Source organism: Benincasa hispida, chromosome 7, assembly GCF_027475165.1.
Source record: "Benincasa hispida cultivar pf3 chromosome 7, pf3_genome.v1.1, whole genome shotgun sequence".
In the NCBI taxonomy this organism is placed as follows: Eukaryota; Viridiplantae; Streptophyta; class Magnoliopsida; order Cucurbitales; family Cucurbitaceae; genus Benincasa; species Benincasa hispida.
Window position 1 is genome coordinate 56,272,210 of NC_143484.1, and position 18,282 is coordinate 56,290,491.

At 31.9% G+C, this 18,282-nt stretch overlaps 2 protein-coding genes across 2 annotated transcripts; both read left to right on the plus strand.

Moving 5' to 3' along the window:
- The first annotated feature begins 3,143 nt into the window (after nt 1-3,143).
- LOC120080909 (zinc ion binding protein) lies at nt 3,144-7,345 on the plus strand. Its single transcript, XM_039035586.2, has 11 exons — nt 3,144-3,353; nt 4,140-4,253; nt 4,373-4,491; nt 4,577-4,623; nt 4,691-4,791; nt 5,387-5,474; nt 5,855-5,963; nt 6,181-6,352; nt 6,483-6,554; nt 6,747-6,860; nt 6,934-7,345. Exons 1-11 carry the CDS (start codon nt 3,252-3,254, stop codon nt 7,024-7,026), a joined length of 1,131 nt encoding a protein of 376 aa, XP_038891514.1. The 5' UTR covers nt 3,144-3,251; the 3' UTR covers nt 7,027-7,345.
- Nucleotides 7,346-11,490: 4,145 nt separating this feature from the next.
- On the plus strand, nt 11,491-17,301 carry LOC120081733 (zinc finger MYND domain protein). The gene is made up of 7 exons (XM_039036835.2): nt 11,491-12,065; nt 12,506-12,646; nt 12,732-13,097; nt 13,219-13,461; nt 13,717-13,809; nt 16,635-16,835; nt 16,927-17,301. Exons 1-7 carry the CDS (start codon nt 11,748-11,750, stop codon nt 17,137-17,139), a joined length of 1,575 nt encoding a protein of 524 aa, XP_038892763.1. The 5' UTR covers nt 11,491-11,747; the 3' UTR covers nt 17,140-17,301.
- The last annotated feature ends 981 nt before the right edge of the window (nt 17,302-18,282 follow it).

Genomic DNA, 18,282 nt, shown 5'->3' on the forward strand with positions numbered 1-18,282 from the left:
ATAATTAAAGAAGCAAATGATGTTGAATATTTATAGCAAAAGAAAGTGAAACTTTTATGAATATTTGAAACATAAAAAATGGATTTAATTGTGCAGATTAAATTCATGGCTAATTAGAAACTTCAAATTGAATTGAAACCATCAAATTAGATGATGTTTCATGTATAAATTTAACATATATGAAAGTCAAATTTGTACTTTCTTCATTTTGAATGTGTTATATTTGATTTTTGCCACGTAACAACTAGATTGAGTTAAACTTGATAAATGTTTCAATTTTTGTATTTATTTGATTTTATTCTATATTTTGGAGAGTTACTGAGTTGCTAGCCTATAATTAGCAACTTGTTTCTTCATCGGTAATATCCAATTCTTATTTGAAGAGTTTTCTCATTTCTTTCTTTATTTTGTTTTTGAGTTGAGAGCAAGAATCCAATAGTTCTGTCAGATCCGAGTAGTTTGAGATTGCATTTCTACCATAATTGGTCATTGTATCATGCTGAAACGATTGTTGTAGCCTACTTGGAACCTGTGTAGAACAAACAACAGGATAGTACTTATCATAAGCGTGTCTCGATTACCTTTTAATGTCTTAGCTATTTCAATTCATAAGATTTGTTATATTATTTAGCTTACTTTTAGGTTTGAACATCATTATCATATACAATATGTATATTGTATCTAACTGAGGTGTATTCAGTTTATATATATATATATATATATATAATCCTTTGATAACACGGATTCCTATTTCTCAATGATATCCCACGATCAAGACAATTGGCTAAATCCCGTGAAACCATTTCATAGAAGTTCATTGATATCTTCTTTTTATAAAGCAACTCGACTTCGATTCTTGAATAATCCACATCACTTCTGCTTCTATTGTAACAAAAGATTCCCTTTTTATGTGGATTATGTGGAAAAGGCTCGTATCAATAATTATGATTTTACGGACAATTCCTCAATATCTGATATAAATATTTTCTACAAAACTCCATAAGTCTAAATAGAATTTACCAATTCCTTTGTATTTCATTTGTAGTTGTTGCAAATTCCAATTTGAGTATTAAAGTCTCTTTATTCCTACGTTCATATATATTTCATGCATTACATCTATTACACCTATGAAGTTAGGTAAAATTTCATGTGATTCAGTAAACATAATATAAATTCCATCATTGCTAGATCGATCCATTTTATGATGAATAAGCAAATAATGAGATTTTTTTTATAAATGGGAAATAAACAAAATGTTTGGGGGTGGAAATGAGAGAATGTCTACAATACCTGGGTTTAATTAGATACAATTTGAAGGTTTTTGTAGATATATGTGTTTTTATCTGCCACATTGGGATTCACAACCAAATGTGTCTTTATTCCAACCACCGTGAAAGCTCCATACAGAGGGTAGGCTGGTTCGCTTGAAAAGAATCTTTTCTATGATCAGACTTGACCATGTTGTGCATGACCAGGCTCCGTAAGATCTAGTAGAATAGGTGATATATATGGTATAATACAGATTATGTTTTATCTATGAGGTACATTAGTAGGTGTTACAATAATACGTAGATGAGTTTTGGCTGGTAGAACCACTCTATTGTCCACTTCTAATAAACGTGATTGACCCAATTCTAGATCATCTTCTGGAATCGTATAACTGTCCAAAGTGAGTGACTGTTCATCGGAATTGTTATAGTCAGAATACTCATAAGTCTGATACCATTGATGTCCAATAGCTTTGATAGTCATGGCTGGATCTACTACTACCTCGTCCATTGAGTATAAGAGAGCAAAGGATGGTATAGCAATGAACATCGGAATGATACTAGGAAAAATGGTCCAAAGAATCTCGATAGTAGTTCCATGAACAATCCTTTGCGGTATTGGATTTTTTTGATAGTGGAAATGCCATAAAGCGCGGGCAAGGTCAACTACTTATTGTATTACAGTATTACACAACTGAGCTCACTCAGGAAAAGCCACTTATATATATCTCAATAAATAGTTTAATTACTGAACAATATATTCATCTTGAAAAATAGAAATTTAATAAACGAAAAATACATCAGAACTCACTATATGAAAAGAAAGAACTAATTTCAGTTCTTTAAAGTTTAAAATTCATTTTGGTGATTGATCTACTAAAATGTCTATTTTAGTCATTTAACTTTTAAAAAAATAATGAAATTATTTCGGATATGTATACTAATATATTAATATGAGCAAGATTTAAAAATATCACTCAATCGGTTCATTTCAAATGACAAAGTTGTAATTGCAGTAAGAGGGATTAAAAAAAAAAAAGAGTAAAATGAAATTGAAATCAAATTTAAGAAACCAAACTAGATTTTTTCCCATAATTATATATTAACCGACATCATGTGTTATCCGAAATAGGATTATCAAATGGTAACAACCTAATATGACAATTAAGTGTAAACATGATGATTGAGTCAAAATCAAATTATTTTTAGGGGAAAAGAAAATTCCTTAAGAACCATCCATGAAATTGAATACACCGTGTCCCGCAAAATAATCTAAGCTTTTGAATTACCACAAAACCACATGCTTAAAAAGCTATGCAAATTGCTCCATGCTTGCTTTCATCCCCTAATATTGTGTCCCTCCCTACTTTATTCATTAAGTTTTAAATATATTCTCTACCACTTAGAAAACAAAAACAAAAACAATGATAAGTAATAATCATAATTAAGTATAAACTATATAAAAATTAAATATGATATTAGATGAACTTAAATATACTAAAATGAGTTTAGCTCAACAATAATTGACATGACCTTCACCCTTAAGAGTGGAAGGTACAATCTCTATCCCTAAAATTGTTGTACTAAAAAAATGAACCTAAATATAATTCCACTGATTAAGTTAGGTTTCAAGTTACATAATTTAAACAAATAAAAAAAAACAGACTAAATTTCTAATAGAAGATAGGGACAGTCAAATAGCATTCGGGCCTAAAGTATTTCCAAATATGTCATAATGCAAAAAAAATTATAAAAATAGTAAAATTTAGATCTAACTCAAATATAACAATATGCCATATTGCTAATTTTGGTATGTTTGCAATTAGCCTGGAGTTACTGTACACAAGTGCTATGATGGGCCAATTGGGCAGATCCGAGTTCAGGCCCAGATGAACGGAAGGACAAATGAGGCCCAAATAGGCCCATATTTCTAAGCTATGCTTTGATTCGTACCGCGAAAAAACTCATCTGGAGTCGGAAAAAATGGAGTGCGCCGGCAAGGGACGAGGAACTCGTTGCACCGGTCCGGCCACGCGACGCTGTGGTCGCTGCGGAGTTGTTGCTTACTGTTCAGTCGATCACCAGGTTCTTTTGTTGTTTACAAGGCTCCCTGAATTTTGTCATATGAGTTATGTTTTTAAATTTTAAGACGCCTTTTGACTGAGTAATTCTGAATCTGGTTATTGTCGGTTCAACGATATGGTCGAATTGTATAAGTTTCGATAGTTTGAAATTCATTCAAATTTGAGCGAGTTCTTCTAAGGTTTGGCTTGCAATAGGTGATAATTGGTATTGCGCTTTGAATGACTATTAATTTATACTTCAACATCTTGTGTGGCATGGTGTTATGAATCTGAGAGAAAGAAATTTAGTCGCAAGGTTATATTATTTGGCTATTGCTAGTGAGGAGGATATGTAAGGCTACTGGAGCTGTAAAGTTACTAGCCTTTTCCCCTCCTGTGGTACCTTGTCCTCTTGACACACACACAAAAAAAAAAAAAAAAAAAAAAAATATATATATATATATATATATATATATATATATATATATATATATATATAAAGTACTTCTGAATTTACAATTTGTTTCAACAATACTCTTAATTCTGGAAAGCATTACAATATTACTGTTGACCTTTCGTAGAAAATTATTAGAAATTCTTTAGAGTTTTGAATGAAAATTGGAACTTGAAACTGTGTGGCAGTGACTTAGAACGAGTTGAAGAATAAAGGTATTTTTGAAACAAATGCCAAAGTTCAAGGGTATTTAATTTATAATTATGGCCATTAGTTTAGTTTAGTTTAATCTTACAGTTTGGTGGAAGCTATTCCTTGTTTCAAGCCATCATCCTATTTGAAAATTGGCCATAGGTTAAACATTGGGATGATCATAAAGATGAATGCAAAAGGTTTGAACTACAAATGGAGAGAATAGATGCCCTGAATGAGTTCCCTTTCACATTTTCCGAGGAGGCTACTGTTCAGGTATTGGGTATCTTCTTAAGTTGTTGCATCCTTTACCCTGTACCCGCGGCAATAAAACTGATTTTATATGCTACTTTGAACATAATTGATTGAACTTCTTCTTCTGTTGTTTTGTGAAGTTGTGTCAAAAACAGGAGAGTAGATGCTCATTCTTGAGCAAAAGGGCCATCCACAAAATTGGAATGTGGTTTTACGAATGTCCTTGTGGGGAAGCTGCTGCGTCTTATAATTTCTCAAGGTCTCCTATCTTGAAGTTGTTCTATTTATTGAGGAATCTTTTATATTCACATTAAATATTTCTGCCATTTCTATTTCACCTGCAGATTAAATGATGGTTGGGTTCTACCTAGAGTCCTTTGTCCATGTAGTGGTATCATCTCTCTCCTAGTTCTGTACTGTTAAGTTAATGCCCCTAGAATAATCAAATAAACATGCAGAACCCCTTTCACCAATAACAAAACGCTTACACAGTTGGAAGGACTATTATGATTGGAGATGCATCCCCCTTCACTCTCCTGCTGCTTTGATTCTTCATTGGGTATGTTTCGATTAGACAAGGTTGGAGTCTAATTAAGTTATTTAGCTTCATAATCACTCCCACATAATCTCACTTGTTCTATTGAAGTCTTAACTTTTGATCCTAATATGACTTATCAATTTTTTTTTTTCAATAAGAAACCGATCTTTCATTAAGAAATACGGCCATGAACCTCACTAGGGCAGAGAACAAAGAGATAGAGATGGTCAAGAGATTATCTATGGTGAAACTCTTTGCGACTTATCAGCAACTATTTATCAATTGCAATAACTTTCTCTTTTCTGATTCTTCCTCCAGAAAGAAAATTGCCTTCCAATTTCTTTTTTCATGTTCAATTGTCTGGATCCCATTTATTCTAGATTCTAAGCAAAAAGCTTCCTTTTGCATCCTGTGCTGGAATCCCTTGAATCTATTATATGGCGCTTCGAATGACCAAGTACGGGTCTCGCTAGGGTTTAGAGAGAAATATTGTAAAATATTTGAACCAGACTATTGACATGTAATTGAACTAGGTTTCCTGAAGAAATGTTGATTCCTAATTTAAGAATATTCATCATAGAACGAACATTTATGTGTCCTCTTTCTCTTAGTTCAGCCACTTACAATAAGTTATGCTGTGCAAGTTGCTGGTTTGGAGCCCTTGACTCCAGAATTTGGCGACACATTATGCATACATTATCTAGGTATGATTTACCTCCAAGCTTCTTTTAGACATACAACTTATATTTAGATGCTTCTTTCATTTGAGGATACTATCCGTAGAATGTGGCGTTGGTTATATAATCATACTAGATATCCAATTAGATGATTCTTTCATGTGAAGATACTGACTGTAACAGGCAACTTTGGTTATATATGTTTCTCATATCTATACTTTTCATACTGGTTACTTGGATCACTGGAAGGAAGTTTACTGGGCACAATTTTGTTATAGGGTTCCAAAAGTTTTGCAAAGACGTGACTCTGCTATTGGAAATTTTCAACATACGCACATTGAAGATGCTCAAAGGACCTGCTTGCTTTTATAGGAATTGATTAATGTTAGTTTTCTTATGCTTTTCAGGGCCTGAGAAGGAGCTTCCACAGCTCTCCGTTTTTGCTGAGCTGCTTGCACTTTTCCCTGGGGTGGCATTACAAATAGAGCTTGTTGGGCCTAGAATTCCAGAAGAAATGTGAGTTGTGAAGACAGGATGGATTCGAATAAGTTCTATAACGCTAGTAAAGTGCATTGCAAATCAGAACGACCAAAGGCTTGACCTTTTCCCACATATTTGCTGTGTCTTTGGCTATTTATTAGCCATAGCCTATAAGTTATGCGACACTCTATGGTGTCTGCAAATATTTTTAAAATGGTACTGAATGGTCTCCTTTGTGCTTTGGGGTTGCTAGGAATGGTGAGACCATTGACCTTTGCAGTTTTGCTAAGTGTCTTCAGATGGATTGTGTTTGCAAATCTTCTAGCAAAGCTGTTGACAGGGATGTATATTCTAATAAATATCGACAGTTGTCATTGAAGCTTCGAAGAGGGCTTTACCATGATTGTTACAAAGACATTATCAAAGTTAGTTTCTTTGTCTGACTCTCATCCTCAAAGAAAACAAACTTTTATTGTATTATTTATTTCTTTAACGTTTGTTTTTCATCTTACATGATCTTTTGGCTGTTTCTCATTACTTGTTTTATCCGGATAGGATTGTTATCCTCACTTGATCATTGCTCCAAATGCTGGGATTGCTGCGTATTCCAGTTGGCTACCTACCATTGTATGTCGATACTCTTTACAAACTTAAACTACCTTATGATTATGCATGTTTGTAACTTCACAATTCAAGTGTTATAAATTTAGACCTAGAAGTAGAACTACTGTATAAATTGAGCACTTTCTTGTTTCTTATACTCACTGTCTTACTTTTTAATCATCACCAACAGCATATTTGTTTGGATGAATGTAACAGGAGCTCATTAAGGAAATAAAAGTCCCAGCAATCTTTTCTGATTTCTGTGAAGAAGCTTGCCATCTTGGAGCTTCTTGTTTGAGCAGTGCGACAGGCCGTCCCATTACTTTCCCGGTAAGTGTCCACCATTGCCCCCCTTTTGACGCCAAGAGCACACTTATCAATTTGTCTTTGTTTTGCCTTGCAGATTCAATTAAACCCATTTCGGCAACCAATAGCTATGGAAGACACTGCTCTGTTTCTTCCTTGCTATTCAAATTGCTTCCTCTATGGATTCTAAATCTACCAAAAGCGCCAGTTTCACTTCACTATCTCGTTTCAACTCAGGTCTGTGCTTTTTGCGGTAGGGGATTGATTAGGTGAATCAAGTGGTTGCTTGTTTATTAAGAGGATATTTTAAGTTTGCTTTCCTTGTCACTATATCTCAAGATTTTGCCGCCTTAGGCATATGATTGACAATTTTCTGGATTATATATTTATGTTTTTTAGTTCAGGAGTAGTTGGTCAATGAGTATGCCCCTAGAGTTGTGTATTATCTATTCCCATATATATATATTGAAATGACTAACTAGTAGTATATAATATCATCATTATTATTATGCCATGGTTCTTTTATAATAATTGACCAAGTCAAATTGAAATTAGCTTGAGTGGTCTCGGGAACGTGGCCATTACATTATACCTTAGAAAGTCAACATTTCTTTGGGTTTAAATTTAATGGGTTCTACCTTTTTATTCGCACCAGTTTTATAAAAGAAAAATAAATACTTGAATAATTTTTTAAAAAATATGTAATAGAAGATATATTAGTTAATTTATTTTTCCATAAAGATTTCGTGATAATGATCTTTAAAAATAATTCTTTTTTATTTTTATTTGAATAATTCGATTATCTCTTAGTTTCAAATTTTAATTTAATTGAAATTAATATAAATATTCAAATTTTCGTGATAACTCTCTTTTAATTTTTTAAAAAGTATATATATTTTTTATTTTGATTTAGATATCTCCTCATTCTAAACTTTAATTTAAAGGAAAATATATTTTCCATTCTTTTTAAAATTCGTGATAATCATCCCTTAATTTAAAATTTTATTTATTCATTTATGTTGTTTTAGATGATTTGATGATTTTATTAATGTTGTTAGTTTCAAACTTTCATTTTAATTTAGATTTGGATGATGTGTTTACTTTATTTTAAACTAAAACATTGTTTTTCTAATATTTTTTATTTTCTTAGACATAAACTCCAAAAAATTATTTGCAATGTTTAGTCTTCATTTTAAACTTTATTTTAAATAAATATTAATTATTATTGAATGATTTGATTAACATCTTAATTCCTTTGGTTTGAAAATTTCACAATTTGATAAGGTGAAGGTAAACATAGGTGAAGACTGAGACTTCTTTTCAACGGCGAAGTTCATAAATATTTAATACTCAATTCTTTTATTATATAAAAGAAAAAAGATTACAGAAAACAAAAAAAAATACCTTACTAATTATAGAATTGTTTTGGAGATTTTCAAAAATAGAAAAATAAGAGAAACTATTTACACAAAATAGTAAAATTTTAATCTTCTTTAACAGAACAGAAGTTTATCACTGACAGTTTATCAGCTTATCATTAGTGTTTATCTGTGTTTTTTTTTTAAAATTTATGTAAATAGTTTGGCATTTTTTTTTTCTATCTATGTAAATTTTCCATTGTTTTATCATGAAAATCTGGAGTGTAAGAATTGAATTTATAGGAAAAAAATATATGATTTGATCTTAAATCAAGTCTTGAAAATAAATCAAAATTCAAACTATTTCTTTAAATGAACCAAGATACTTAAAAATAGGAGAAAATTTATATTTTTTTCGTCTGCTTATGATGTTAAAAAATAGAAGCAAAATAATTTATTTAATGAATTTAAACATGGAATTACCTAATATATCATGTAACCATCCACTAAAATGGATAAAAGGGAAAATCAAATATTTTTCTCACATGACTCCTTTTAGATAGTATAGTTTTAACAAAAGAAAATGTTTCCATAATATTTTTTTCAAAAAAAAAAGAGAGAAAGGAGTCAACATTCATGAATAGCTTCTTTGGTACCAAAACCATTGTATCAATTACAATCATGCTTGATACGCAACAGATTATGTTATATGTTTTCATTCTAATGAATTTCATCATTTGCTAGGCTTGTTTTTCAAAACCATTTTTGGGTTACGTGATTTAAATTCTTAAGTTGTGAGCAAACGATTTTATGTTTTTACTGTATCTAGATTTGAAATTGATAATAACTTTAATTTATATAGTATTTTATGGAGAAATTGCTATTTTTAACTTAAAAAAGTTTTTACCTTACAAAACTAATTTCTTTTTTAAAAACTACATTTTTTCTCTAACATCTTTCTTACTTTTTGAGATTCTAAAAAGAGAATCTCACATGGTGAAAAATACCATTATGTTCTCCATTCAAGAGTTTAATTTTATTTTTTTCTAATACAACTTTTCAAATTTAATTTCAATTTTAAACCTTAAACTTCAATATACTATTTTGTGTTTTTACCATGTTTTTGGCAAGTTTCAACCAATATTTGTGGTAGATTTTTTGTTACTTTTATAAAAAAAAAAAAAAAATAGAAAACAAAATTTCGTTGGGATTTCTTGTAAAGTTCGAAAAATTTATGATAAATATGAAGTTCTTACGTAAAATTTTCCTTAAAACTGAAAATGGGAGATATTCGATAAATACCAATTTAGATGAGAAAATTAAACTAGCTTAAATTTACAGAAAAAAGTTAAGTTGAAAAGGGTAAAAGAATTAAATAAACTTAAGTTTAAGGATAAAAATATAATTGATAAAAAGAAGGAGAAAATAGAAGAAGATGCTGTGAAAATTTTCTAGTAAGCTAATTTTCCGGTAAGTTTATAAAGGAAATTTCAGTTAGCTTAAACTTATGTTCAAAGAAATTGGGTTGGCAACCAAGATTCGTTGAAACTTTTTTTTTTTAGTTAACCAAAGTTAAAATCAAAATTTAAGTGAAGACAACCTATTGAATAAGCCAATCATACTAGAAAGTCAATCTTACGGAAAGTCAACCTTGCGTAAAGTTACTTTTTTTTTCTTTAAAGAAAAGTTTCAAAGGTTCTTTGTTGTCGACCCAATTTATTAAACTCAAACTTAAGCTAACCGAAATTTTCTTTGTAAGCTTATTGGAAAGTTTTCAATAAGCTTTTTATTAGGAAATTAGCTTGCTGTAATTTTTTCACTAACTTTTTATTTTTATTTTTAAACTCAAACCAACTCCATTGTTTTAAACTTAAACTTACCTTAAGCTTCTAATTAGTTTCAATTCCAATTAAATTTACAGGAATTCCTTGTAAGGGGATAGTTTAAGTTTTTTTTTTCTTTCTATTTTTTCTAATTGTTTTATTTACCAACTTTTTAGTTTTGAGTTGGAAAAAAAAAAAAAAAAACTCCCATGAATTTTTCGTATCGATTGAGATTTACGAAAATTTCTATATTTTCCAATCTTTACGGAAAATTTCAATTCCAATTTTTTTTCGTAAATTTACTTTAATTTTTTTTAAAATTTAAATTTACAGGAATTCTTGTAAGGATAACTTTTTAATAAATTTTTTATTTACCATTATATATTTTGAGTTAAAGAAAAATTAATAGAATTTCGGAATTTATTGATTTTCTCTAATTTTTAAATTTCTGGTAAAAAAAATGTTATTACGTGAATATATTGAATGAGGGATAATTTTCCAATATATTTTTGCCAAGAAATTCTCCAATATTTACAAGAAATCCCAATGAAATCTCCTTTTCCATTTTTTTAAAAAATAACAACAAATCTACAACAAATATTAGTCGAAACTTACCAAAAAAATGGTGAAAAAGAAAATGAAATTTAAAGTTTAAAATTGAAATTGGGATTAAAAAGTTGTATTAAAAAATGTAAAATTGAATAAGGACAAAATAGTATTTTCACCATGTAAGACCATCCACTTAAATTTTTGAAAAGTAAAAAAGAGGATAGAAAAAATAATTTTTGAAAAAGAGGTTTGTTTTGTAGGATAAAATTTTTTTAGGTTAAAAATAGCAATTTTCCTATTTTATATTATAAATTCATTGCATTGTAGTTTAGGTATGCACAATATAATATATTATAAATTATATAGTACTATAAAATAATAATTATACGTCAAACTAGTTTAGTGGAATTAACATGTACTCCGATCTAAGAGGTCGGAAGTTCAGTTCCCCACCCAACAATAGTTGTATTAAAAAAATAATTACATAGCATTGTAACATTAAAACAAATAATTTATAAATATATTATCAAATACATCTAATACGATACAATTTTATTTTAAATTCTTAATACCAAAAAGTCAAATATCACTGTTTATACACTTCATATATATAATCATGTATCTTGTAAATACTTATTATATATTATGTTTAATTATTTTAATATTTTATTAATATCCGTATTTGTGTGATGTATTCCCACAAAACTTGGAACATCTAACCTCAGTTACTAGCTAAAATCATTTGTAGCAAAAAAAAAAAAAAAAAAAAAAAAAGTTAAAAGACAAATAAAATTTAAATAGATTTTAGAACAGCTCATATTTAGATTAAACCAAAAAATAAAAAAATAAAAAAATAAAAAAATAAAAAAATAAAAAAATAAAAAAATAAAAAAAATAATAAAATGATAAGTTGAAAATATCCATAAAGACGCCCGAGAGTTTATCGGGTACGCCACGTCGTTCCTCCTTGACCAACCCCATCGTCAATCGGAACCCTCAATGAACATCAATTAGTCCAAAATTTCCTTTCCCAAACTCATTCCAAATGGATTTTCCCAATCAATTCTAGTTTTGACTGTTCCTAAATGCCCAATTATCCCTAGGGTTTGATTCCCTTCTCTGCAACTTTAATCCCAAATTTCGCTTCGAATTTGGTTCAGATTCTTGAAGATACCTAACCCATGTCTTCTTCTTCACGATCAACAATATGGGTATTGGTTCTTTGCTCTTTTGCGTTAGGTTTCGGTGCGAATTTGGGTCGGGCTCTGAAGTTGCCCTTCAGGGCCAACGATGTTCTTCCGGTTCTCCCACGACAGATATCGTGGCCGGTGCTTAATAATTTCCACACTGCCGTGGATTTGTTGCCGTCTTATGTTGGGTCAGTGACTCCCAGTAATGGAACGATTGAGTGGAAAGGAGCTTGCTTCTTCACTAACGAAGCTCAGATTAATCTTACTGAAGGCGATAGAGGTCTGGGAGGTGGTGTTCTCCGTCTCAAGGTTTGACTTTTCTGTTCTTTTACTTTCCCCTTTTATGCATTGACATGTTGTTATTACACCGAGTTCGGGTTGAACTTCAAATAGTTGAATGCAATTTGTCTGTCTAATCTGCCCTTCTCAATCAAGAAGCTTTGAACTCTACGCCTTAGCATTTGGCCCTTGGTGGTTAATTTCCAAGCAACTTGGATTAGTTTGTAAACCAAATATTGTTATAGTTTCGATGCTTTGGCAACGTTCTTAGTTACATTTTAATCGAATTCTACTTCCACGGGGGTTGAAAACCCAACTTGTTTGTTGTTCATATTAGTGGCTTCTAAACTAAAGGGTTCTTAAAAAACGATCATCTGCCACAGATTTTAGACTTATAGATGTTATATATAGCTTTGCGAACCTACGTTTTGATGTGTATCTCTGTGTTCATTACTTCCTCCCACTTTTAGACATCTGCAGCACACAGCTGGACCTGTATGGATCTATATGTCTTTGCAACACCCTACAGGATTACATGGGATTATTATTTCTCTGCACGGGAGCACACATTGAAGTTTGAGTCATGGGAAGAACCTGCTGAGTTGGAATATGTATGTTTTAATGTTACTTTTTTGTTATCAAATGCTCTAAAATGTAGTTGCACATTGCTAACCATGATGGTTGATACTTGAGCAGGTTAAGCAACATGGGATTTCAGTTTTTCTTATGCCGTCTGGGATGTTGGGAACTCTACTCTCATTGGTAGATGTGTTACCTTTGTTTTCCAACACCATTTGGGGACAAAGTGCCAATTTAGCTTTCCTTAAGAAGCACATGGGTGCTACATTTGAAAAGCGATCCCAGCCTTGGCAAGCAACTATCAATCCAGACGATGTTCATTCTGGTGATTTCTTAGCCGTGTCCAAAATTCGTGGACGGTGGGGAGGCTTTGAGACATTAGAAAAGTGGGTAACGGGGTCTTTTGCTGGTCATACAGCAGTTTGCTTGAAGGATGAACAGGGTAATCTTTGGGTTGGTGAATCAGGACACGAGAATGAGAAGGTATGAAAACATCATTTGGCAGCTTATTAATCAAATGCATGTGACTATGAGTAACAAATAAATAGATAGAATTGGAGTTTGATCTTTTAATTTCAGGGAAATTTTCTCATGTGTTTCATAGGGTGAAGAAATCATTGTGGTGATTCCATGGGATGAATGGTGGGAGTTGGCACTCAAGGACAACTCAAATCCACAAGTAGCCTTGCTTCCTTTGCATCCAGAGATGCGTGCAAAATTCAACTCTACTGCAGCATGGGAATTTGCACGAAGCATGTCTGGGAAGCCATATGGTTATCACAACATGATTTTTAGCTGGATTGATACCGTAACTGACAACTTTCCTCCTCCTCTTGATGCTCACTTGGTAGGTTTTGGTTTTCTTTTCAACCTGTAATGTTTTTTTTGTAGTGCCAATGTGTACCTGCGTTTGATCATATTTTTCACGATTCTATTATTTATTGTCTATGGATGTATGGAATGAACTCATTCATGTTGCAGTGTGGATGGATGAGTGTTGGTTACATATGTGCATAATATGGATATACATATCTAAGGATGATGCACGTATAAAAAACCTCCTTTCGTGTAAGCTTTTTTGCTGACAAGTTCACATTTGCAGGTTATTTCTGTCATGTCTATGTGGACTAGGTTGCAGCCAGCATATGCTGCAAACATGTGGAATGAAGCTCTGAACAAGCGGCTCGGAACTGAGGTATGTCAGCAATCTTGACTCATTTTTTATGTACACAGATAAATGAGAGAAAATTTTCAGCACAACTAATTTTGAAGTAAAAAACATAATTGGATTGAAGGCAAAATTTAAACATAATTGGATTGAAGGCAAAAATTTTTTATCCATAAAATATCACCATTGATGTAAACATTAAACAACTTTCTTGGTAGGACTACCATTCTAACCTTTGACAACATTAAACATAATTGGATTGAAGGCAAAAAAAATTTACCCACAAAATTTCACCATTGATGTAAACATTAAACAACTCTCTTGGTAGGACTACCATTCAAACCTTTGACAAGGTACTTAATTGCAATGTTTTAAAATGCTATTGAGCCTTATGCCTCAAGGCAAGGCTCTAAGTTTTAGTCTCGAGACTTACACCTTTGTTGAATCGTAAGAGGCTTATGCCTCTCACGAAAGAGGCTTGCATCTTTGTGAAAACGCATTGAGGCTTAGATCTCTATGCCTCGCCTAGTGATTAGAAAAATAATAGTCAGTTGCCTAATTCTTAACAAATATTAAGGTTTGAATGTGACAATTTGAACTAAGACTATTTTTACCATTGACCTTAAGAACTTTGAAGGCAAACATTTATAGTATAAATGAATCCTATTAATGATAATAGTAGTAGTAGAGATGATGAAGATATCCTTGTAGATTTTTTTTATTGAGTGAAAATTGTGGGGGTGGAGTTTCTTTCTACACTTATATGACTATCATGTTTAACATTACTTGGTCATACCAATTTAGGTTTTGCAAAATGTTTTTAGTTAACTATTTGAGGCTTATGCTTCATACTGCCTCATATCGCCTTGAGGCTTACGCCTTGCCTGTTGAAGAGGAAAAACCTTATGGTCGCCTTTAGCCTTTTAAAACATTGCTTAAGTCGATTGTCCTTCCATTGGCTATTAGGAATTAGGAATAAGGAAAAAGGGATCTCATAGAATTTAATTCTTGTTCACAAACCATAATGAGCACTCGAGACCTCATGGATTGACTTATGGTCAATATAAGGAACAATGTAAAATACTAAAGGGCTTAATGAAAATGAGTTCAGCTACTCTTATTCCTTTTCTTTGGGTTTCGTTGCACACTTTCTTTTAGAGAAACGACAGAGGTGGTTGAGCTTCTTTCCTTACTTGAGGGCCACCCTTTTAGGCATGAGAGAAGTAATGTGAGGTTTTGGAATCTTGACCCTTTGGAAGGATTCACGTGAAAGTCTTTCTTTTGTCAGTTGATTGATCCTTGTAGGTTTGTTCGTCTCTTCAATGTTGTGGAGGATTAAGATTCCTAGGAAAGCGTGGTTCTTTAACTGGCAAGTCTTACATGACCGTTAACACTATGGATCGCCTTAAGAGGAAGATGCCCTCACTTGTGGGCCCCTTCTGTTATATTCTCTATCGAAAGGCTGAGGAAGACATGGACCATATTCTTGGGCATTGCGAGTTCTCTAGTTTGGTTTGGGACTTTTTGTATTAGACCTTTTTGGAGGTTTGGGGGCTTGTCACAATGATATGGAGGTGTTTCTTGAGGAGTTCCTTCTTAACCCGCCCTGTGGGTGGAAGGGTCGTTTTCTGTGGCTTGTAGGGGTGTGTGCTATTTTGTGGGTGTTTTGGGGTGAGTGGAACAATATAATTTTTAGAGGTGTGGAGAGGGACCCTTGTGAGATTTGGTCCCTTGTATGTTATCATGTTTCTCTTTGGACTTCAAATTTGAAGGCCTTTTGTACCATTCAATAGGTGTTATTCTGCATAGTCGGAGCCTCTTTTTTAGAGGGTTCTTCTCCTTTTGATGGGCTGGTTTTTTGTTACCCTTGTATTCTTTCATTTTTTCCTCTATGAAAATAGTTATTTTCAATTTAAAAAAAAAAAGAAGAGTTCAAGCTATGGTGGCCCTTGCCTAAGATTTAATATTCTACAAATGATTTTTTTTATTATTATTATTTTTAATTATAAATTTCCCCCTAAATAATAATAATAATATCCTAAGAGTTACCTTGATTAGACGTTTGTCTCGTGAGAATAGTTAATATGCTTGTAAGCTACCCATATATTCATGGGTACTATTTAAAAAAAAAAAAAAAAGCACACTGAGGTGTCCTTTGTAATTGCCTGAACTTCTTTAGATTTGCCTTGTTCCCTTATTTTATGGATAGTCCAAGTAATCCCGACTTTGTTATATTCAGATCATAATTACATCCTCTTATGATGTTGTGTTTGGCCTGCATTTTAAGAAGTGTTTTAAAATGGAACACTTATATATAAACATTTCTTTCCCTTGAGAACAACAAATGTGGAATGCGAATTAAAACCTTCAATCTTAAAGAAAGGAGTTAAGCTTGGTAGCGAGGGCTTGTTATGCTAAAAGTATTTGGTTTTGGGTGCCACTTGAGTTGCCAACTTCAATGCAAATGAAAATTCCCTTCATCACATTTTGGGTACAATCTCAGCATATTTTGTTTCATCGATCTATGCATGGTAGACCTTATCAAAGCTTGAGAGCTTATTTGACTAACAGTTGAAAGACGAATGTTTTTCTAAAAATTCCTCAAGTACTAACACAATACTGGTTTCTTAGTTCTCTCTTTAGAAATACATATGCATGCTGATCATGAAAAATTCAACCAAAATCTGTTTTAGGCTCACATTTCTATACGACTATTCTAGTTCATATTTATCATCCGAACTTCTTGAAAATAATCATCCAAACCTGTTTTTAATTTTACGTTTCTCAAATGTACAGAGCATTTGTTGTTTTCTAAAGTTAAAAGTTAAATTATTAACTTTTGTTCCTTTCAGGATTTGGACTTGCACGACATTCTAGTTGAGACTGAAAAGCGAGGAATTCCTTTTGATGTACTGCTTACGATTCCGGAACAAGATGAATGGGTATACAGCGATGGGAAATCGACTACATGTGTTGCCTTTATCCTTGCAATGTACAAGGAGGCTGGAATATTTGGTCCTGTATCCAGCTCCATTCAAGTAACAGAGTTCACTGTATGTCTCAAAACTTTGAACATGTATCAACTAATAATCATTCCTTTTCCCGCAGGCTTTTATTTGAACATTGAATTTTATTGTCTTACAGATTCGGGATGCATATATGCTGAAGATTTTTGAGGACAACCATACACGCCTGCCAACTTGGTGCAACTATGAAAGTGATAGAATTCCTTTTTGCCAGATTCTTGGTGAGTACAAAATGGAACTGCCACAATACAATACTTTAGAACCTTATGCCAATATGAATGAAAATTGCCCCTCCCTACCCCCAACCTATGATCGACCCATTCGATGTTAACCCTGTCTTTGATCTATTCAATTCTCTATGACGACTATATAAACCATGTAATCAAACCTTTTTTTTTTTTTTTTTTTTTTTATCTGAAGCTACTTTTCCACTGGAGATATTCTGTATGTGTACATAATTTTAGAAGAAATGTTAATGTTATGGTATTTAAAAGACTGGATGTTGATTCATTTATGATTTACATTAAAGTAATGCCTATTCACCTACTCAAATTGGCTTGTTTTTACTCTTTCAAACATTGAATTTGTAGGCAACAATGGTATTGTTGATACTAAAATGAGTGTACCTCAATTGGCATATTACATGTATTATTAACCTTGAAGTTCGATTCTTCCATATGGTCAAAATTGGAAAAAAAAAAAAAATGAAAACAAAGAAAACAATGGTATTGTTGATTATTTTAATATCTAAAGGAAGGTTCCTTTTGACACTTTCGTTGAAGAAACCTTCCATCCTTAAGACGCATTAGTCTTTGATGACGTTCTATCTGGACAAAATTTTTACTTTGATTTTTTACTTTCTTTTTCTTAGATTGTGACCATTTTAAGTTATAGTTTAATTGAACTTCGGATAGGCAACATGTATGAACAAACGTATCAACTGAACAACTTGGTTTGTTGTTCCAATCAAAATCCTTTTGCTAAAATTCCATTTTATTTGATGAAAAGCCATCCATTATCCTTAATTGCACGGTTTATGAAGCAAAGTTGAAATGAATTAGTCTTTATTTGGAGTTGGTAGTACAGTCTTAGCAATCCGTGGATGCTTCAATCAAATCTATTTCCACTTTTTTTTTTCCTAATATTGAATATTTTGATTTTATAGCATGGTTTGACCTCGAGTTTAACATGTGACATGACTAAATAAGTTTGTGAGACCCATCTTACATTTTGATGTTGGGTAGGTAATTTTAACCATGTTGAATAGTCACATTTTTATCATACAAATACTTCTCACGTTTAACTACCTTAGCTTAGAATCTTAATTTTAACAAAATCACAAACATGAATTTACTAATTGATCAATCAACATCAATAATACTACATGAAAGGTAAATCTCAACTCAAAGTCATAGAAAGTCTAAGATCTTATAATCATTAAGTTAAATTGTAAGCTTGGTAAGTGATTTTTGAG